Source organism: Mauremys reevesii, linkage group 6, assembly GCF_016161935.1.
Source record: "Mauremys reevesii isolate NIE-2019 linkage group 6, ASM1616193v1, whole genome shotgun sequence".
In the NCBI taxonomy this organism is placed as follows: Eukaryota; Metazoa; Chordata; order Testudines; family Geoemydidae; genus Mauremys; species Mauremys reevesii.
Window position 1 is genome coordinate 28,748,929 of NC_052628.1, and position 23,172 is coordinate 28,772,100.

The following is a 23,172-nucleotide window of genomic DNA, read 5'->3' on the forward strand; positions in this document are numbered from 1 at the left end:
GGCTTTGGATCAGGCCCAACATCTGTCCTCATGATATCTGAAATGCTGCTACCACATCACTTGTGAACAAAGGCCTTCCGCTTGTAACATCCTCATCTCCCTTTCTTTATTCTTTTGACAGATTTGAATTCTCCAGAGTGGCACCTCTTCTAAGGCTGTAGCAGATTTTGTTTAAACACTTAATTTGGCACTGTACACTTCCTTGTGGGTTTTCCCTCTCATTTGCATGTGTGCAGATCAACATCCGTTCTTATTAAAAGATTTGCTCTGGGCTATAACCTAGCATGGCGCACACACTCTTAACCTAAGAGCAAAGTTATTTCCCTTTTATTCCCCTTTAAAGTTTGTCAGACTGTAATTACAACAAATTTTGCCTATTTCCTGGTAGTACCTGAATATTTTGGGACCCTCACTCTTAGAAAGAGCATGCATCATAGTAGTTAGTGTCAGCTAGAGTGTTCTTGTTGTCAGTCCATGGAACTGAATTCTCAGGAGGAGTAGCTTTTTCAGCTGAGAGCTCATGCTTTTAGAACTCTTTTTGGTGGTTCACCAGTGTCCTGTTTCGGTCCTCTTCAGTTCCCTAACCCGTTGTATGAGATAGCATTTGGTTAGCTTGGCTTGTGTATTTTGCTTTGCTTTGTTCTATTTTATTGTTCAGCTTGAAGCAGTGGTGGCAGTGTATGAAGCTACCCATAAGGGCCATTTAATTGTCATACTATGGTTTAGAGATTCTATGGTTACAAGAAGAACTGGTCAAAAACAAGGAACATTTTTTGCAGAAATTTCATCATTCTCTTTATTATTGATATGTCTATTTTTTTGGTTGAAATGTTTTAATTTGGGGTAAAAAATGTTTGTTTTTTTTAAAAAACAAGTATTTTCAGAAAAACATGATACAGAAGAAAGTTTGCTCTGTAAAACTGTTTTTCTGTTATCCTTGGATTTAGTGATCAGCTGGTCACTTGTTTTTCAGGCCATGAATCGTTCTCTTGCCAATGTCATACTTGGTGGCTATGGTACCACTTCAACAGCTGGTGGGAAACCTATGGAAATTACTGGTACTCACACAGAAGTCAACTTGGACAATGCAGTTGAAATGATAAGGGAGGCCAATAGCATTATCATTACTCCAGGTAAGAGGCAGTGACAGTGGATATTGTAAGATACTAAAGGGACATAGTTAGGTTATAAATCTTCATGATTCACAATCATAAGAGGGGACAATGTGGTTTAGTGGTTAAGGTACTAAACTTGGAGCCGGTAGTCTTTAGTTCTGTTCCCAACTTGGCCACTAACCAATTGTGTAGCCTCCTTGGGCAAGTCACTTCAGTTTTGTGTGTCTTAGTGTCTCTTCTTACTGTTTATCTAGTTTTAGTTTGTAAACTCTTACAGTCTGGAGCTGTCTCTAACTCTGTCTGTACAGCCAACACATAGCACAACAGAGTTATAATCTTGGTTGGGGCTTTTAGGCATGATCATAATACAGCTAGTAGCAGTAATAACATTTCCTCTACCTTGGATTATTAGAACTGGAAGATTTTGTGGTTCTTCTCCACTAGCTCAATGTTCTTTTGTTTGGACTGCTGATAAATATCTAAATCCAACCACTGAGATAATAAAAATCCTGAAAACACTTCTCATAGGTTTTATAAAACCTTTCTCTTGGCCAAAAAAATGTAGGTTTTGTATACTTCTGTAGCAGAGTATCCTTTTAAAGAGAAGTTGGTCAATACTTATATTTCAAGATTCGTTTTCATTAAACCACATGATGCCAATGGCTGCATTGGACACAGGGCTGGCTCCCGGGTTTTTGCCGCCCCAAGTGGGGGGGAAAGCCATGATCGGCGGCACTTTGGCGGCAGCTCCACCGCGCAGCTTTCTTCTTTGGTGGCACTTCGGAGGGACCCGCCGCCGCCAAAGAGCCGGACGTGCTGCCCCTTCCCCTTGGCCGCCCCAAGCACCTCCTTGCTGCCCTGGTGCCTGGAGCCGGCCCTGATTGGACAGCATCTTACTATTAATGTATAAAACTCCACCAGCACTCTTAGTATCCTTTTATGTATGCCAATTTAGGCAAATACACTGTTTCATAAGAGTTACCTTTGCTTCAAATAGGCACACAGATTTATTGTTTTGGTGTTTGGCATTTGTTGCTATCGTTGGTACTTCTGGCACTATATTACTGGAAGAATGTTGCTTACAATTTATGCCCTTGAGGGTTTTAAGGGTGATGCATGTTCCTCCCATGCATTATTTCTGTACAAAGTTAATTAAAGTAAAATAATTATATATCCCTAAAGGCTGTATCCCACCTGGATTGGCATTGTAGATATCCAAAATTTGGTGGAAGTTACGAGTTTGAAGGTATGACAGTAGTTTGTGCACCAGATTTTGGCTATGTTTGTGTGAAGCCACCTGTTCCAGTACAACAGAACAGGATGTATGTTTCTGTAAAGCTGAAGTTTACCATTTGTAGATTAGTTGTCCAAACAGATGTATTGATATCACAACTGTAGTTCAGTCTGGAGAGCAAAGGGAAGAAGAAAAAAATAGGTTGTGCTGAAACTCCCATGAGTTATCGTGATGTTTGAGTGCGGCTTTTTTATGGTTAGAGCTTCTGGTGTACACGAAAAGGAAATGAAGCAACTTTTCCTACTTTGAACTGGAGAAACAATTGTTGAAGTAAGGGGAATGTTTCTTTCAGGTTATGGTCTGTGTGCAGCGAAAGCTCAGTACCCCATAGCTGACCTGGTGAAGATGCTGAGAGAACAAGGCAAACATGTCAGGTAAGTACCATTGTGGGGGTGGGGTGTGTGTGTGTGTGTGTGTGTAGAGGGAGACATAATAAAGGATTTTTCATTGTAAGAAAATGCCCTAGAAGTCTGCCTATTGCTGTCACCAATTATGCTTGTGCTGATATGAGAATGAGCTAATTAGAGGAATGTTCTAGTCTTATCAACCTACCACAGAGTATCAGACAGTCTAATAATTTCATGATACAGTTTAATCACACAGGTATTGGTACCGTTTATTGACTTCAGTGGAGTTGCATCCGTTTATGTCAGCAGTTAATTTTTAATCTTAGTATTACTTTGTTTAATCTGTCATGCTGGGCTGCATCCTTACAAGCAATACAACATTCTAACTTTTTACTACTGTAGCTCAATATAAGTGCTCATGAAATCTTTGGAAAGTTGAATCTCTCTTTTAAATCCCCTTCCCTTGTGAGTATCTTTCAAAGAACAATCATTTGGTTTTCTAAAGACACAACATATGGAGGAGACTTCTGTTCAGGAACAGCTGCTTCACTGAAATATAGTACGAATCATTCCTGTTCAAATCATTCCTGTTTCCTAACTTCTGCTTCCCTCCCGGGGAACCAAGCCCCATGCCTGTTGCACTGTCACTGTCTTCTGGGGAGGTTTAAAGTAGGAGAGGACGTGGCTCTCCTGGAACTTGGGAGGGGAGGGCAGGGAAGGGATTGAGAAGGGGAAGGGAATGCCAGGAGAAATCAATCCAATACCAGATGGAAGGATCTCAAGGTACCTCCACCTGAGGCAGCAATCTTCACACCATGAGTACAGGCTTTATTTCCCTCAGGAAACTTAACAATGAAATCCAGAGTAACTGATTTATACTAATGGAATCAGTGCTTACAGTCTGAGGAGCCAATAAAACATACAGTAGTAGCCAGTAAAAACACAAAAGGTGGGCAGCCCGCCCTGAGTGGCTTTATTTTCACTAAAAAGGGGGTAAAACAAATCTGCATTTAAAATATTGGCTAGATCTCTCTCACACAAAGGCTAATAGTATAAAAAAATTCTACATTTCAGCTTTTTCTCACACACCCACTAAATGTCATCCTGCTTATTTCCCCCTCCCTCCCCCCCCCCCAACATGTTACGAGTTAGCTAAGAATGCCGAGTACTTGGTGGCGCTGGCAGGCTTGCAGACACTGGAGCCCTTAGGTGACTCTGGTGATGGGGTAGGAGAGGCATACAGAGCAGCAAGAGCGGTTGGCGATCTCTCAGGAGCCCTTTTAGTCTGTGTCTAACAGTGGAGTGGTAGAGCCTGCTCTAAACTGTGGCAAAAGGTTTCCTTCTCAAGGACTTCTAGTCCTGAGGAGGGAAGGATCAGGCAGTCCCCTCTGTTAAGATTAGCTCTCTGGTCTGGCATGTTCCTAAAAGTCCTCGTAAGGTCTTCTTTCTGTTGTCTGTAGTAGAGACTGTAACTTGCAAAGGATATGCTGAGAGCTCTGCCTGAGCCCTCTAGTACCTTTGCAGCTCACCATTGGACTCTCCCAAATGACAGAGCTGCATCATTTAGTCTTTTACACCCCATGCCCTTGGGTGTAAAAGCATCTAGCTTCTGATTTGTTTAGAACATTCCTGGTGACTGCCCAGCCCACACTAGCTACTTTCTGAAGAGGTGGGCTTTTGTTGCCATTGTAGCTCCAGTCATAAGACTTTGGAGGCCAGGTTTTTTAACCTGTAGTTACCATTGCAAGTTGGACTATATTTTTCACATCTGTATTTACATCAACTCCTCTAGCTCTACAGGTAAAGGCTGTTGGAACTCAAAACAAATGTTAAATTCCATAGAATTTACCCCAATAGAGTATGTTACAAAAAGGGGAAGTAATTCACAATGAAGCTAACAAACATGGAAACTTCAGTCCTTTCCTTCTTCCTTCCTCATAAGACTTAGCTTTCCAGTGCTTTCAGTACGTGTCATCTCTCCATAGCTAATTGTTTTGGAAGCTATTTTTTAATTATGGTAATTTAATATCTTAAAAATTAGTCAAGTCTCAGTTGTCATATTAAAAAAAGGTACTCTGACCGATGCTGGTTAGCCAAACTCATTCTCTAATTTCTGCATGTTTATTTTAAATACATAGTGACTTTGCTTTGGAGTCCACGTTCTAGCAATTAGTGTGTTGTTTTTTTTTCCCTTCAGTATTTTCCATGTTCATAGAAATGATATTGATAGTACCCGGAAGTGTTTGTAGTATATAATTTGATGGCTAAGAATACCAGTTAGTAAAATTGTTCATTAGCAATCACCTAAAATAATATACTTCCATGTAGCAGTTTAAACTACATGTAGGAAAGCTGAATGAGGCCCCTGATGTCTTTCTTTCCCATGGCAATTCTTTTCATCCCTTATTTTTTCACCATTAGTGGAAGCTGGTTTCATTGCCGAATGTGTTAAAGATCCTGAAGGTCCATTAGGCATGTATCAAAAAAACCTCATTTGGGGTAATATGATGACAGTGTCCTGTTCTTCCTTTGATTTTTTCTTTTTATAGCTTCTGTGTGGGCTAGCTTCCTTTTTTCATAATGATATAAAGTATTATTGATTTCACCTTGCATGTCAGCTTTGTATGGGAAAAATATGAAAGAAGCTTTGTAAAGTAACTGGATTATATTTAAAATGAGTCAATTTCAGGAAGAGATTGCTGCAGTGGTTACCTAGTATTTTAATGAAATAAATCTGTATTTACAGTTTGTGGTAATTTAGGCCTTTCATCACTTTGTGGAGCTCCCACTGTGTTCATTGAGTGCAGCTGCTGTCCCTCTGGTTTCAGTAGGTCTGAATGCCTCAGGACCCAAGCACTCTCTGCATCCAGATGCAGTGACACACACACACATCCGCCGTGGAAGCGTGCCAGCATGGACATACGATTGTCATCAGTTTGTTATGCCCATGCTGTGCCAAGAAAAATTGCATTTGTCATATGGTCTTTTTTTGCTTCATGGCTCATGATTGATTCAGAGACACTGTTTCCTTAACTTTGCCTGTAGCCATAACATGCTCAGTGAAGAGCATAGATTATATAACATGATGTATAGCATTTTATGACCAGGTCTTAAATTCAGAAATACAGGAGGGCTTGCAAACTTAAGTCTGCTTTAGTTATTAAAATGCATTGCTAACATCACCACTGACTTGAAATGATCTTGCAGCAGATCGCATATTAAATGCATTATTAGAATCATGTAAGAAAACTGCATGTTACTCAACCTTCCTGCTGGCTTTTCCTTTCTTGTTATTGACTGGTAGAGCTACAAAAAGTGTCATAGCCTGGAAGGTTCCCAGAATCCATTAGGAGCTGAGGGAAGACACTTGGGGTATGTCTACACTACGAAATTAGGTCAAATTTATAGAAGTCGGTTTTTCAGAAATCATTTTTATACAGTTGTTTGTGTGTGTCCCCACAAAAAATGCTCTAAGTGCATTAAGTCGGCAGACTGCGTCCACAGTACCAAGGCTAGCATTGACTTCCGGAGCGTTGCGCTGTGGGTAGCTATCCCACAGTTCCTGCAGTCTCTGCCACCCATTGGAATTCTGAGTTGAGATGCAATGCCTGAATGGGGCAAAAACAGTGTCGCGGGTGATTCTGGGTACATGTCGTCCCTCCGTGAAAGCAATGGCAGACAATCATTTTGCTCCTTTTTTTTCCTGGGTTACCTGTGCAGATGCCATACCACGGCAAGCATGGAGCCAGCACAGCTGACCGTCCCTGTAAGTCTCCTGGGTGCTGGCAGACGTGGGACTGCATTGCTACACAGCAGCATCTCATTGCCTTTTGGCAGCAGACTGTGCGTTATGACTGGTAGCCATCGTCGTTGTACTCTTGGGTGCTCTTTTAACCGACCTCGATGAGGTCAGTCGGGGCGCCTGGGCAAACATGAGAGTGTCTCAGCCAGGTCATTCCCATCTTCTGCCGAGCACCCAGGAGATGATGATGGCAAGTAGTCCTACTGCACCGTCTGCTACCACCCTAAAGATGTAAAAGATAGATGGAGTGGATTAAAACAAGAAATAGACCCGATTTGTTTTGTATTCATTTGCTTGCTTCCTCCCTCCGTGAAATCAACGGCCTGCTAAACCCAGGGTTTTGAGTTCAATCCTCGAGGGGGCTATTCTCTGTGACTGTTGTTTGTGTTTCTTCTTGATGCAAAGCCACCCCTTTTGTTGATTTTAATTCCCTATAAGCCATGTCGTCAGTTGCCCCTCCCTCCGTCAGAGCAGACAATCATTTCGCGCCTTTTTTCAGACCAGACGCCAGAGCACTGGGATCATGGAGCCCGCTGAGCTCACCACGGCAATTATGAGTGCTGTAAACACCACGCGCATTATCCTGGAGTATATTGAGAACCAGAATCTGCCAAAGCAAAACCAGGCAAGAAGACAACGGCAGTGCGGTGATGAGAGTGATGAGGACATAGGGTAGGTTTACACTTACCTTCCCGGTTGACGCGGTGAGTTCGACTTCTTGGAGTTCGAACTATCACGTCTGATCTAGACGCGATAGTTCGAACTCCGGAAGCGCTGCGGTCGACTCCGGTACTCCACCACTGCAAACGGCGGTGGCGGAGTCGACGGGGGAGCCGCGGAGTTCGACCCCGCCGCGTCTGGACGGGTGAGTAGGTCGAACTAGGGTACTTCGAATTCAGCTACGCTATTCACGTAGCTGAATTTGCGTACCCTAGTTCGACCCCCCTTCTTAGTGTAGACCAGGCCATAGACATGGACATAGACTTCTTACAAAGTACGGGCCCCAGCAATGTGCACATCCTGGTGTCAATGGGGCAGATTCATGCTGTGGAACGCCGCTTCTGGGACCGGGAAAGCACAGACTGGTGGGACTGCATAGCGTTGCAGGTCTGGGATGATTCCCAGTGGCTGCGAAACTTTCGCGTGCGTTAGGGCACTTTCATGGAACTTTGTGACTTGCTTTACCCTGCCCTGAAGCACCAGAATACCAAGATGAGAGCAGCCCTCACAGTTGAGAAGTGAGTGGCGATAGCCCTGTGGAAGCTTGCAACGCCAGACAGCCACCGGTCAGTCAGGCATCAGTTTTGGAGTGGGCAAATCTACTGTGGGGGCTGCTGTGATCCAAGTAGCAACGCAATCAAAGAGCTGCTGATATCAAGGATAGTGACTCTGGGAAATGTGCAGGTCATAGTGGATGACTTTGCTGCAATGGGATTCCCTACCTGTGGTGGGGTGATAGACAGAACCCATATCCCTATCTTGGTACTGGAGCACCAAGCCAGCGAGTACGTAAACCAAAAGGAGTGCTTTTCAATGCTGCTGCAAGCACAGGTGGATCACAAGGGATGTTTCACCAACATCAACGTGGGATGGCTGGGAAAGGTACATGACGCTCGGGTCTTCAGGAACTCTGGTCTGTTTCAAAAGCTGCAGGAAGGGACTTTCTTCCCAGACCAGAAAATAACTATTGGGGATGTTGAAATGCCTATAGTTATCCTTGGGGACCCAGCCTACCCCTTAATGCCATGGCTGATGAAGCCATACACAGGCAGCCTGGACAGTAGTCAGGAGCTGTTCAACTATAGGCTGAGCAAGTGCAGAATGGTGGTAGAATGTGCATTTGGACGTTTAAAAGTGTGCTGGCGCAGTTTAATGACTCGGATAGACCTCAGCAAAATCAATATTCCCATAGTTATTACTGCTTGCTGTGCACTCCACAATATCTGTGAGAGTAAGGGGGAGATGTTTATGGCAGGGTGGGTGGTTGAGGCAAATTGCCTGGTTGCTGATTACGTGCAGCTAGACACCAGGGCAGTTAGAAGAGTACAGGAGGGCGCAATGCGCATCAGAGAAGCTTTGAAAACCAGTTTCATGACTGGCCAGGCTACGGTGTGAAAGTTCTGTTTCATTTTCCTTAATGACCCCCTCCCCTTGGTTCACTCTACTTCCCTGTAAGCTAGCCACCCTCCCCCTCTCCCCTTCGATCACCGCTTGCAGAGGCAATGAAGTCATTGTTTCTTCACATTCATGCATTCTTTATTAATTCATCACACAATAGGGGGATAACTGCCAAAGTAGCCCGTGAGGGGTGGGGGAGGAGGGAAGCACCGGATGGGGTGGGGGAGGAGGGAAGCACAAGGCCACACTGCACTTTAAAACTTTAAAACTTTAAAACTTATTGAAGGCCAGCTTTCTGTTGCTTGGGCAATCCTCTGGGGTGGAGTGGCTGGGTGGCCAGAGGGCCCCCCCCACCCCGTTCTTGGGCGTCTGGGTGAGGAGGCTATGGAACTTGGGGAGGAGGGCTGTTGGTTACACAGGGGCTGTAGCGGCGGTCTGTGCTCCTGCTACCTTTCCTGTGTCTCAGCCATACGCTGGAGCTCAATCCTGTTTGATCTTCCAGCAGCCTGAGCATCGACTCTTGGCTTCTGTCAGCAAGCTGATGCCACCTATCATCTTCAGCCCGCCACTTACTCTCTTCAGCCCACCACCTCTCCTCGCGTTCATATTGCTCTTTCCTGCACTCTGACATTGTCTGCCTCCCCTGCATTCTGCTGTGCTCTTTCAGTGTGGGAGGACAGCAGGAGCTCAGAGAACATTTCATCCCGAGTGCGTGGTTTTTTTTTTGCCTTCTAATCTTCGAAGGAGAAACATTTGTAGCTGGTGGAGGAAAAGGGGGAGTGGTAGTTAAGACACATTTTAGAGAAAAATGGGTACACTCTTTCACGTTGAACTTTGCTGTTCACATTATACAGCATGTGCTTTCGTTACAAGGTCGCATTTTGCCTCTTGTATTGCGGGCCTGCTGGTTTAGTGTGAGAGATCACTCACGCTTCATCCCTCTCCCCACCGCGTGGCTAACAGTGGGGAACATTTTTGTTCAGCCACAGCCAAACAGCTGAGTAGGAACCGGCACCTCTGAATGTCCCCTTAATAAAAGTATCGGAGGGGTAGCTGTGTTAGTCTGTTAGGCATGCATCCGACGAAGTGGGTATTCACCCACGAAAGCTCATGCTCCAATACGTCTGTTAGTCTATAAGGTGCCATAGGACTCTTTGCTCCCTTAATAAAAGCACCCTATTTCAACCAGGTGACCATGAATGATGTCACTCTCCTGAGGATAACACAGCAAGATAAAGAACGGATGGTGTTTGAATGCCAGCAAACACCGGGACCATACGCTGCCATGCTTTGTTATGCAATGATTCCCGACTACGTGCTACTGGCCTGGCGTGGTACAATGTCCTACCATGGCGGACGGAATAAGGCCGCCCTCCCCAGAAACCTTTTTGCAAAGGTTTTGGGAGTACATCCAGGAGAGCTTTAAGGAGAGGTCTCTGGAGGATGTCCTCTCCATCCCCATACACATTAACAGACTTTTCTAGTAGCTGTACTGGCTGTGAATGCCAGGGCAAATTTAATCATTAAACACACTTGCTTTTAAGCCATGTGTAATATTTACAAAGGTATACTACCAGAGATCCCTTCTCCGCCTTCAGGGTCCAGGAGCCTGCCTTGGGTGGGTTCGGGGGTTACTGGCTCCAGGTCCAGGGTGAGAAACATATCTTGGCTGTTGGGGAAACCGGTTTCTTTGCTTCCTTGCTGTGAGCTATCTTCAATCTCTTCATCATCTTCCTCGTCCCCAAAACCTGCTTCCGTGTTGCTTGATTCTCCATTGAGTCAAAGCACAGGGTTGGGGTAGTGGTGGCTGCATCCCCTAGCGTGACATACAGCTCATCATAGAAGCGGCATGTTCGGGGCTCTGATCCAGAGCAGCCGTTTGCCTCTCTGGTTTTTTGGTAGGCTTGCCTTAGCTCCTTAATTTTCACATGGCACTGCTGTGCGTCCCTGTTAGGGCCTCTGTCCTTCATGCCCTTTTGAGACTTTTTCTAATGTTTTGGCATTTCGTTTACTGGAACGGAGTTCAGCTAGCACGGATTCGTCTGCCCATATGGCGAGCAGATCCTGTACCTCCTCTTCGGTCCATGCTGGAGCTCTTTTGCGATCCTGAGACTCCATCATGGTCACCTCTGCTGATGAGATGCCATGCTAGCAAACAGGAAATGAGATTCAAAAGTTCGCGGGCCTTTTCCTGTCTACCTGGCCAGTGCATCTGAGTTGAGAGCGCTGTCCAGAGCGATCACAGTGGAGCACTCTGGGATAGCTCCCGGAGGCCAATACCGTCAAATTGCGTCCAGACTACCCCAAATTCGACCCAGCAAGGCCGATTTCAGCACTCATCCCCTTGTCGGAGGTGGAGTAAAGAAATCTATTTAAAGAGCCCTTTAAGTTGAAAAAAAGGGCTTCATCATGTGGAGGGGTCCAGACTTAAATTGAGGTAACGCTGCTAAATTCGACCTAAAATCATAGTGTAGACCAAGACTTGGTCTTCAAGCAGTTTTATTCTCTATTACTGCCTTTGTAGTACTACAGAGCTGTCACTGAAGGCTCTCCATTTACCATATATCTTGAATGGTTCACTACAGTGCATGTAAGGGCTTGATTCTGAATTATCTTACTGCACTTCAGAAATGGATCAAACTAATTCAGAATAAGGCACCCTTAATCTACAGCAAAAGCATCCACATAGGGAGTTAATCAGGAATAGCTAGTCCACTTTTAAATTCATACCCTACCTTAATCTGAATTAAATTCAGTGTAGGCAAGTCCTAAACATCCATCCATAGAATTTTAATCTCTTAAATTATATATTATATGGTGTGTTTAAAATAAAGAAATGCTCAAATACATAGCATATTGAACACTGTCCACAGACATTCTAGATTCATTATATTTTGGCCATGATATCAGTTGTGTGACTTTATAGCCATTCTTATAGAATGTGTGTATTTTAAAATTTCTGCACAAGGTGCAGTAGTAACCAATTACAATAGGTTAAGGAAGTTGCATGCAAGTGCTGAAAGCGCACACACTTAATTTTAAATCTATTGACTAACGCCACAGGCATGTGGGTTCTTGACTTTTTAGCTGCCATAATCAGTGGAATATGCAGTTGTGAGAGAAAATGTAGATTACTGTCTGAATATTTTTCTCAAACTTCAATCACTAGATGGCTGGTCTTGACTAATTTTTATAGGTTAATATATTGGAAGGACTTATGTGCTAGTGTCTCATGATCTTGGGACACAAGGCAAAGCTCCTATCTTCTTTCCTAGGCATTTGAAAATGGGGGAAATTGTAAGGTAGGTGGACTTGAGTTTTTAAATTTACCTAGGTTACGGGTGTTGGGATGTAGTCAAATTGTATTGCTGCATGTAGGATACTAGGTATTGCATTTTAATTATGCCAAGGGTTTCTGGAGCATATGGATGGATGCCATCTTTAACTTTTCTTTACATTTAAATAAATAAAACTAATTTGTTTGAATTCTTACATTATTCTTTCAAATTACATGAATTTTTCCATAGAGTCATAGCGTTTAAGATCAGAAGGGACCCCAGATCTTCTACTCTGATCTCCTGTATATCACAGGCCACAAACACCAGCCAGAGACTGCACACCAGACCCAACAACAGAAATTAGATCCCAGTGTGGTCTCATGTGGTCTGTAATACTGTTGTGCGCCACAGGGAAAGAATCAGAGGGACCAAGTTGCATCAGTGCTTGAGGCCCTTGCAAGGCCCAGGAATTGATTAGGTGAGATATAACCAGAAAATCCTGGCAACAAATGACCCACGTCCCATGTTGCAGGGGAAGGTCTTAGTTTCCTAGAAGAAAAACTGGAAGTGTTTTTTTCTTTTTTTTTTGACTGAAAGCTCATTTTGTAAAAATGGACAATTTAAAATCTTTTCCAATCAGGCCTTATGTTTTTCGTAACTCAGATTTTTGTGAGCAATAAACAAGTGCTAGAGTATCGGCATGACCTTTGTACTTAAATTGTCATTCATGTTATCTCTCCATGAAACTAGAGTGTGTTTTTTAAGAGAATTGGCAGATGTGTATGTGCTTGGAACAGAGAGGCTGCACGTTTGGGACAGAGGGCATAGAAAGTTAAGAGGGGAGAAATTGGGTTCTGTTGAGCAAGCTATCCTGTGTGTGAATAACTTCTACAAATGTTCAGAAATTTAAAAAAATTGTTGAGCAAGCTAAAATAGGCACCAAGCAGATGTAACTTACTTAGAGCACCCTATGTCTCATCAACTTTGGCATAGTTACAGAAATCCTATTTTTACATGGATGAAGTGCTCTGGGAGGAAGATGGTTGGACACTGACTCCTGTGTGTTGCGTTTAACATTCATGCATTATGCATTCTTTCAGTGCAAACACCAGAGTCACATGACAATGAAATGATCTTGAACCACTTCTGCAATGGATTAAATATAAATAAGCTTATTCAGGATTGAGGAAAATAGTATTGTTTTCTTGTCTGTTTTGAGTAAAAAGATTGACTACGTTAACCGCAAATAGTAAATCCCACTCTGAAGTTCTTCAGTCCTCAGTAAGCATTAAAAATAGAATACTACTGCATCTGTAATAACATCCTAGGCAACTGAGTTTAAATTCAACAGAGATAAAATTGCACAAATCATTAAAGCTCTTTTATCAGTGCTGAAAACTTATCCCAGGATTCCTGACATAGTCTGTTAAAGTGTGTGTGTGTGTGTGTGTGTGTGTAAATGCACTAGCACTGGTAGTGTCTAGTTTTGTAGTTTGGGAAGGGTTTGTTCGTGATGGGGTGTGTACTGTAGGGGAATGTTTAACATGTGACAGTCTAGATGTATTTATAGGCTCACATGGCATCTTCAGAATTTGCAGAATCTAAGCTTTCATTTTAAAAAAAGAAAGTTTCTAGCCAATAGGGCTGCAAAGAAGACAGTCCAAATGTGAGCTGATTGTAACAGATGCAGTACTGTCTTCCTGGGTCAGCAGAGAGTCTGAAACAGTAACCCTTTATTCATGTCACTGAGGTGGTAAGACTGGGAGGGCATTGTACTGTAAATGCTGGGCCATCTCTACAAGTGGGTTTGACTTCTTCAGCCTAGTGTGCACCCTCATCCCACTGCTTAATTTTACATATATGCAGAGAATATATAGACAAAGGCCTTTTGTGCAATGGAAGACATCTGCGTGTGTAAACAATTCTACCAATCAATTTTCATGAATCCAAATGCTTCTGACTTGCCCATGGAGACTAGCTTTTTCTAGAAGAAACCCATATAAAGAGCTGGATTTCAAACCAGCTCCCCACTTTATTTTATTTTTTGGTATAGTTTTGCACCTAAAATGTATTCATGTATTTTTTTCCCCCCAATAACTCACATGGGTACAAAGTTTGGGCCCAAGATTATTCCTCTGAAACTAGAGACTTAGTTTGAAAAAGGGCCCAGAATTGTATAATCTGATTTATTTGAGGTCCAAAAAGAGAACCTGTGTTTCAGTACAGCACTGAGCCAACCCCTCTGATAAACTAGAGCATGGTCATGAATTTTAGTTCTTTGGACTGAACTTGTAGCCAACACACTTTGCCTGACATATATAAGTTCAGCATGAGGAGATGCAAACATTTTCATGATATAAGGTCCTTTAGTGTTTGACTGAAAAATAAGAAATTTTAAAAACATTTTCCTTCATTTTTTTTCATTAGAGGAGAAAATCTGATGTTCTTGCAGCACTAACATTAGAGACACTTGAAAGAGAATACTTCTTAAGCAATTAAAGATTATTAATCATTCTCCATATTTTCAATTTTCAATTTATTCCATAAAGTTTGTATCTTGTTGTATTTTTAGGTATTTCCAGAGTGGAATGAATAAGTACGGGGGGGAAAAAGGGATTTGTTTTAAAACTTGTTGTGGGAGAGTACATTTGGCAAATATATTATGCCTTTAAAAAAGCTTGTCGTTTTCAAGAACTGCTGTTGTAATGTGCAATGAATAGGACATGTCGCACCCATTGCATGTGATGGTGGTGAAATCAAGAGGTTATCATAAACCGGAGGGGATTTCAAGTTGAGTGCAAATTCTTCAAGGCTATACAATGTTTAGATGGGGCATTTTTAAAAGTGTCCTTTCTTTTTTTTCCTGGTGTTTCTAGTGTAATCTCTTCTGTGTTTATGAGAAACTTGGTCTGCTCTTGCTTCTTCTCAGCGTTGCCATGCTCACCTGAATGGCTGGTAGGATCTTCCTTTTTGAGATGAGTGGATAATTTCACTAACTATCTGTGTAAATGTTGCCTGTATGAAATCTTTATCAACATGATCATAGTGAGTGTCTGTGTCCATCCGCGCACACACGCACGCATCTGGTTTGACGATCCTGCACGCATTTGTTCCAAGAGGTACTGGCAAGCCACTGTCATATTTGGTCATCAAGACTCTCAGAAACAAACTCCCTTTGGGAGTCATCTAAATGTGTCCTGTCAAATAGATTTTGTGCAAACAGTTCATAAACCTTCCACATGTGCAGTGTATGGTTTCTGGCAGTGTTTGTCAAAATCTGTGACAAATGATGATCCATACCATAACTCCTCCCACCAACCAAAAATATTTCTTTCCCCTTCATTTTCTTTCTTTTTCCTCTTCCCCTTCCCTCAGCAGAGGCAAAGTCAAAGGTGAAAGTTCATTCACTTGGCAACTTGTATGTTGGTTTGGGGATCAGCCCCGGAAACAAGGTTGTGCTCGAGTATTTAATAGAAACCTCAAGCATATTTTGTGTTTTTGTTTATTTAATTTATAAGCCAGCTTTAATCACAAAGAAGCTCGAATAATTTTATTAGAAACTAAAGAGAATTTTGTTGGGAAATCTTTGTTCCTGGCCAAAATAGTGATGATATTCTAATGTGTTTCAAAATAAGAGTTCTTCTAATGTACTAAAAATCATTGCCTTTGGGCACAGTTTGGAAGCAGCTGTGCTGCTGCACATGGTTTACATTACTGAGTGGTTGGTGTGAAACTTTAGGCCAGAGGTGGGCAAACTGCGGCCTGAGGGACTCTCCTGCCTGGCCCCTGAGCTGCTGGCCCGGGAGGCTAGCCCCCGCCCCCACCCCCGCTGTTCCCTCTTCCCCACAGCTTCAGCTCACTGCGCTGCCTGTGCAATGCTCTGGGTGGCGGGACTGTGAATTCCTGGGGCAGGGCAGCTGCAGAGCTGCACCCTGACCTGGTGCTCTGTGCTGCGCGGTGGCATGGCTGGCTTGGCATGGCTGCCTGTCCTGGTGCTCTGAGCTGTGCCGCCAGCCACCGGTGCTCCAGGCAGCGCAATAAGAGGGCGGGGGTGGGGGTTAGATAGAGGTCAGGGGAGTTCGGGGTGGTAGTCGGGGTTGGGGTGGTCAGAGGGTGGGAAACAGGGGGTTGAATGGGAGCGGGGTTCCGGGGGCAGTCAGGAAGGGGAGGGCGGGTTGGATGGGGTGGCGGGCAGGGGCAGGGGTTCTGGGGGTGGTCAGGGAGAAGGGGTGGTTGGATGGGGCAGGGTTCTGGGGTGGGGGCAATCAGGAATGAGAGGTGGGGTTGGATGGGGCAGCGGAGGGCAGTCAGGGGTGCGGGTCCAGGGGCGGTCAGGGGACAGGGAGGGGTGGATGGGGCAGAAGTTCTGGGGCCGCCATCAGGGAACGGTGGGTTGGATGGGGCAGGAGTCCCGGGGGGTCAGGGAGCGCGCGAGGGTGGGGTGGGGATAGGGGGGGGGCCCAGGCCAGCCCCCCCCTGGCTGTTGGGAGGCATAGCCCTCTCTCCGCCTCCCCATACACAATTCAGAAGCCTCTACATGTCTCTCAGTAAAAAAAATTCCCACCCCCACTTTTTGCTGTTAATATTTGTTTTGCTGTCCTGTATCTGATTATAGGTATTGTCCTCTGCATCAGGATCTCAAATATTTACCAGCTAAATATAATGTATTATTTTTCCTTCTTGTGCAGCTCTTGTATAAAACTGGCTTCCATTCCACTCTTGAACCAAAGTTTAACAATACAGTAACTCCTCATTTAACGTTGTTCCACTTAACATTGTTTCAATGTTGCATCCCTGCTCAGTTAGGGAACATGCTAGTTTAAAGTTGTGCAATGCTCTCTTATAGCTTATGCTTGGCTGCCTGCTTGTATCTCTGTGGAAGAGAGTGACTTTTACACAAGGGCACAGCACAAGTTCCACCTCCTCCCCTCCCCTCCCTCCCCCCCCTAAGTCTGCGCCACAGTTTTTGTGCTGCGAGGTGCTTAGGGTGGGAGAGGAGGAGATGTGGCATGAGAGAGGAGAGAGTGGTGGGGGTGGGGGGGGCCTGGAGTGGAGGGGGAGGCGAAGAGGACAGGAGAGCATTCCAGCCAGCATCCAGCCTGCCTGCTGTTCTCTGCCTGCTGGGCTGCAAAGCTGCTGCTGCTCTGCTGCTCTTGCTCTTGCCGCTGTGTGCGTGTGTGTGGGTGGTGTGTGCCCAACTACAGTACAGTTCTGTCAGTACATAAATTCCTTTTATACCCCCAAAAATTTCTTCCTTTAACCCCCCCAATTTTTATATAAAATTTATATTATATTTTTTTTTTTTTTAATTTTGTTTCACTTGAGTTGCATTTTTCATTCACATAACTACAAAAAGTAGAGGAGTTACTGTACTTGCATGTCATCAGCATCTCTCATAGTGCTGTGGAGAGGTGATCATACAATCATATGGTGTTTTGAAACGAGTTCAAATTACCTGATGTTCAAGTTGCTTTAACTCCATCTTACTACTGGTAGTTGAACAGATTATTCTGATTCTAAATTTATTTTTGTATAGCATTAAAAATTAGTATCCACTATATATCAGTGGTTCAAAAACTGTAGTTTGTGGACAACTGGTGGTGGTTGTGAACTGGTTCCATTGTAATGATGAAACATGCACAATGGAAAGACAATTCTCCTGTCTTAGCAAGTTTCAATTGCTCAATCAGTCTTCAAGCAGAGCTCCTTTTATATTTCTTTAAGAACTCCTTTATCACACCTCTGATTCTTTGGTTCGCTGTATAGGAACTGAAGTCACTTAATTATCTTTTGGCATTTCTTTGTGTAAATTCAACCATGACCAAAATTATTGACTCCAAAAGTGGAGGGTATCAAATGTATAGGACAACATAACACACCTACAGGGTGGCCTGAAGGAGAGACTAGAGAAGTAGGGGCTGCAGACAAGGAGGTGATTTGGGTCTCATAACTGTAAATACATGTACCTGTTAAAGAAATCAAAATAGTGGGAGGAGTTGCAGCTAAGTGGTCATACACATTGCCGTTGCTTCTTTGGAGAACATGTTGGATTGTGACTAGTAATGTGGGAAGGAAATGACCATGAGAAAATCTGTTATATGATAATGGTCCTCAGTATGGAAATATTCGAGACTCTCTGCTATACAGGGCTCCAACATAAGGGTGAAAAGCAGCATTATAATTAAGACAGTTTTTCAGTTTTACAGAAACAAATCTCCATGTATCAGAGGGGTAGCCATGTTAGTCTGGATCTGTAAAAGCAGCAAAGAGTCCTGTGGCACCTTATAGACTAACAGATGTATTGGAGCATGAGCTTTCGTGGGTGAATACCCACTTCGTCGGATGCAAATCTCTCCATATTATCTTTGGATTCATAAGCAGGGGAATATAAAGTAGGAGTAGGGAGATGCAATTAACCTGTGTGCATAGCCTTAGTGATGCTGGGAGGAACTGTTCTGTGCAGGTGCCGTCATTTAGATGAGATGAAAAAAACAACCATTTGCCTTCACCAAAAATTCTAAGGCTAAAACTCCATCTTCTGTTCACCCAGAGTAGTGGATATTATCTCTGGTGTCCTGGTTAAATTTGGGAATAACCTTTTGGCTATCTGAACTTGCTCTGCAATGTCATTAGGATATATGGTAGAGACTTAATATTCTGGCCTGCATTATTTGTAGTTTTGCTGCACTGCTAGATGTAAGGTACTGGAAAACGTTCTATACCTATAACTGTATCCTCTGGTATCACCTGAATGTGTGTTGAAGGAAAGGGAAGAGATGAACTGTTAAATAAGGCTTTGTTAGGTAGAAAAAATTGCAGTGCTAACTTTGTACCTTTTGTCAAAGTTGCTATGGTAAAATATTGAGTGGAGAAGAAAAGGAGATCTCTCAAAATGTGCACTCTAAGAAAATAAAAAAAATTCGAGTAAAAACTAAATCATCATTAAGGAGACCAGACTTCTGTTCCTACTGTAAAGACCTTAATTGCTTGCATTTTTCTTTTAATGACTACCAGATGAAATGGTCATAATTCTGTCTGACAAAGTTCATTTGTAACAAAGTAGATCTAATCTGTCACCAATCTTATATTGTTATAGTATCATATTTTGCCTGAAAGTTACAGCATAATACATCAAGCAAAGTACAGATGACTTGTTTTACTCTTGTCTTCCTCTCACTGGAATAAAGTTGTTGTTAATGTCAGAGTCTGGGGATTAGCGGGATACATGCCATGAGATGGAGAGGCCTCTTTCATTCTAAGGAGATTGTCATGTTGTTTGAAAAGATGCAAAGAGCTACATGCCAACTTCTTAAAAACAGATTTCTGATGCCCCATTTGAGTTCATTACATGAAGTAAATAAAGTAGAGCACACAGCCTTTTCCCCCAGTTTAATCTTCTCATTTCATGAGAGTAATTTTATGGCAATTACTGTTGTTACCATGATAAATTCAATAGTTCCCATCTTTCAGAAATTTAAAATAATTTTATCCAGAAGCAGCTGAAGTCCTAGATAATTGGGACAAACTTTAATTTAAGGAAAATCTGTGTTTGAGTCTGAATTCTTGAAAGGATGTATTTTATTTGTAACCAACAGAGTAAAGTATTCTCTTTCTAACTTAGCCTTGAAGATTCTTCTGGAGAAAGTTGGGAGATACCTTTTGGTTGTGGGCCACCCCACATCGTCTTCCATTTTTCATAGGAGAGTTGCTGATTCTGGTCACACCCCTTACGATATGTGGCACTTGCAGCTCTTAATAACCTAAGGAGCCTTCCCAACATCTGGTGTGGGAGCCAAAGACAAATATGCTGTTCATATGTTTTTAATTCTTCTAGTATTGTTTGGGAGGTAGACACAAATGTTTGGCATATATGTCTCACTTTGGCTGGTGACAGAAGGATTTGTCAGCCAAAAGGATTTGTCAGCCAAAAGCAGGAAAAAGGCAATTATTTTTAAAACTATTTAAAAAACCCCACCCTATTGAAGTAGAATATTACCTTGTGGAAACTTTACTTCACTGTTGCTGTGTTGTTCACCAGCAATGCATTTCCTGACGGTCCCATTCACTTATCTGGAAAGCCTCTGCCACTAGTTCGTCCACTGTTGTAATTGGGAGTGCCTCTGGCATTCTCATTGCTGCAGGATCTCCAGAGGCAGCTTCCTTGTGGATCAGCATACTAAAAGGGCTAGTTCCATTAAATAAAAGTTTAAAATCTACTCAATTTCCAATAAAATCTGTGAGAATTTGAAACCCTTTCTCTTGTCCTGGATGCGTCAATGGTTCTTTAACGTTATAAATGGTCATCTTGTCTCAGGGTAAGAGGGAAATTTAGGAGTTTTTCTTGCCTGTGGTTTCCAACACACAAATTTGGTTTTGACAACTTTTTTCTGAAGGATTTAATCTGTGGTCCTTGAGGCTGAAGGGTTGAGATTTAAAATCTTAATCTAGTGGATTTATGTGATTTCAAATATCTTCCTCTTCTATAGCTCCTTCCCTCCCACTCTGTCTCCCCAAACTCCCAGGAAATGTTGGAAAATATATGTGATTTGTCTTTGGAGATTTAATTTTTTTTTTGAGTAATTCTGTAGGTATTAGCACATTTAGGAACTAGTGTTCTTTCCCACACTTGGCCACATCCTTAAAGTATGAAATGAAACAGGCTGTATCTGCTAATGGGTACGTTCCTTTTTTTTTTGGCTAGGTTTGGTATTCACCCTGTGGCTGGTCGGATGCCTGGTCAGCTGAATGTGCTCCTAGCAGAAGCAGGTGTGCCATATGATATTGTTCTGGAAATGGATGAGATCAATGACGACTTCCCAGGTTAGAGAGAGTGATAATTTGAAAACTACATTATTTGCTAGTATATTAAACTTGCAGTGGTTATTTTTTGTTTGTTTTTTTAAAATGAAAATAGAGCCAGATATAATACACTATGTGTGTTCATTTGTCCGCACACATGTCTATAACAATAGGCAACAATAAGCATTGTTTCCAGCTCTGCTAAATGCTTTCTATTACAAGCCTTTCTTATTATACGCTTTATAAATTTACCAAATTTAACCATTCAGGCTGAATTTTTTTGGAACGTTTCAGCAAAAACAGTTCAGCTGTTTTGTGAACATTATTAGAGAAAAATCTTTTGCCAAGGATTAAAACGTGCTTCATTAACAAATTTTAATACCTTCATGCTCTGGAGTAGGGACTTGAAATGTGGCAGACGGGTTACCTTGGAGTCAGAAAGGTGCTGTCCTCATGAATGTTCACCCAAATTTGGCCAAGGTATAAGCCTCTGAAAATTGCCATGGCACATGTTCAGTAGAGGTTTGCTAGAGGTTGGCAACTAAAGTCTGGAAAGTTCCATCTGCACTGAGCATGCCCTAACTCAAGGCTGCAGGGGCTGAGCAGGACTTTCCCTTGGCCGTGGCACCAAGTACTAAGGGCAGTGTTCTCTTCCCCCTCACCCTCTGCTGATGCTGAGGGAGCATGGAGGAGAAGGAAGAAGCAGGCTGACTCAAAAGTAGAGGAATGAGGAGCAGAGAGGAGATGTAGATAGGCTAAGGATGGGGAGGAACAGGAACAAGAATAGAGGGGAACAGAAACAGTGGGATGAGTAGAAGTACAGGATGGGGGGAGGAACAGAAATAGTGTGGGAAACATAAGAGCAGAGAGAAACAGGCTGGAAGGGATAGGAACAGACGGAGACAGGCTGGGAATGGGCAAAAAAATCTCTAACCACTAGAGAACACTCCTCTCCAGAACCTAAAATTCAGCACAGGATTTCTGATCTATACATAACTCTGCTGTGAAGGCCTAATAGCTGTGAAACCAGTGGCATGTGGTGTCTCATCTCCCTGTAGTGGCTGGTCAACAGGAGATAATGGTACTAGATACTCCATTAGTTTAAGTGGCTGGGTATCTAAAAGCTTCGATGCTGCTATTGATCCGTTGGATAATATAGCTCCACGTATTAGAATTTCTGTTTTTCAATTTGTTTGTGAAACTTTGTGGATTTAAAAGGATTTAACTTAGGGAGGCAGCATGGACTAATGGATAGGGCACTGGATCCGGTAGTCAGGATACTTGGGTTTTATTCCTGGCTCTACCACTGACCAGTTGAATGAGAAACTTCACCTCTGTATACCAGTGTCCATGCTCGCTTTTTGTGTGTCTTCTGTATTTAAGTTGTAAGCTGTTCAGGGCAGGAACTCTCCTGATGAGTTTGGGTCTCCATTGTGTGAGGCAATGTACAGTCTCTGACACCGTAGGTTCAATCATAATGCAAATCAATATTCGTAGTAACTTCTGTATTGTGGTTCCTGATTTTTTTTCAAGTTATGTTTTTTCCTTTTTATTTTTTTAATGCAGAAACTGACCTGGTCCTTGTAATTGGTGCTAATGATACAGTAAATTCAGCAGCTCAAGAAGATCCTAACTCTATCATTGCTGGCATGCCAGTTCTAGAAGTTTGGAAGGCAAAACAGGTAAGGCGAACAAATAAAACATAGTAGCAACCTCATTTAGCCACCATTTCTTAGAACGGTTTTGTTTGGAGACACTAATAAGATTATCCTACTTTTTCTATTTGAGTACAAAGTTTTCCCATCACATACTGCACTGTGCACAACACAATATTCTGTGCTTCAAAAGTGCACTTCAGAGCATTAGTAATGTTTCAGTAGAAGCATATTGCTGTGCTCTGATCCAGTGAAGCTAATGGTGGCTACAACTGACGAGGCTAAAGAGTAGAATTCTGTTGGCAAGTATATTTGGCACTGTTGGCCTGGGGAAGGGTGGAGTGGACAGACAGCCATGTAGTTTCCGTATTAGCTATCATTCCTCAATAGTGAAAATAATAAAGCAGCCAAAGGAGTTAGTCTGATTTGAAAAAAGATCTAGCATGTAGAAAATTCTTAGATGTAACTCTGCTTCTTATCCACACCTCACCCAAACAGTATCTCTATCTGTGCAGCAGTACAACTGTTATCAATTATTCTTCATCACTACTGTGAATTCTCAGTATTCAGATTTGCCATCCTGAAACACTCAAGTGCTTAGAGTGATGGGGTTATTATTAGTGTTCTCTCAATAGCCCATTATCATGATTGGAGGAATACATATAAGCAAGCAGAATGCCTTGTTATGGCCTCATTTCACATTATGCTCCAGTAGCTTCCCTTCCTCCAAGTCTGCTGATTAATTTCCTTAATTGGCTCTAGCA

At 42.8% G+C, this 23,172-nt stretch overlaps 1 protein-coding gene across 3 annotated transcripts in view; it reads left to right on the forward strand.

Annotated features, from left to right (window-relative positions):
* NNT (nicotinamide nucleotide transhydrogenase) overlaps positions 1–23,172 on the forward strand; it is a 69,079-nt gene that overhangs the window by 42,245 nt on the left and 3,662 nt on the right. For all 3 annotated transcript variants that reach the window (XM_039544857.1, XM_039544859.1, XM_039544858.1), the window contains exons 18-21: positions 974–1,133; positions 2,702–2,783; positions 20,656–20,774; positions 22,320–22,435. In XM_039544857.1, coding sequence (XP_039400791.1) covers positions 974–1,133; positions 2,702–2,783; positions 20,656–20,774; positions 22,320–22,435 — 477 coding nt within the window. The remainder of the gene's footprint in view (positions 1–973; positions 1,134–2,701; positions 2,784–20,655; positions 20,775–22,319; positions 22,436–23,172) is intronic.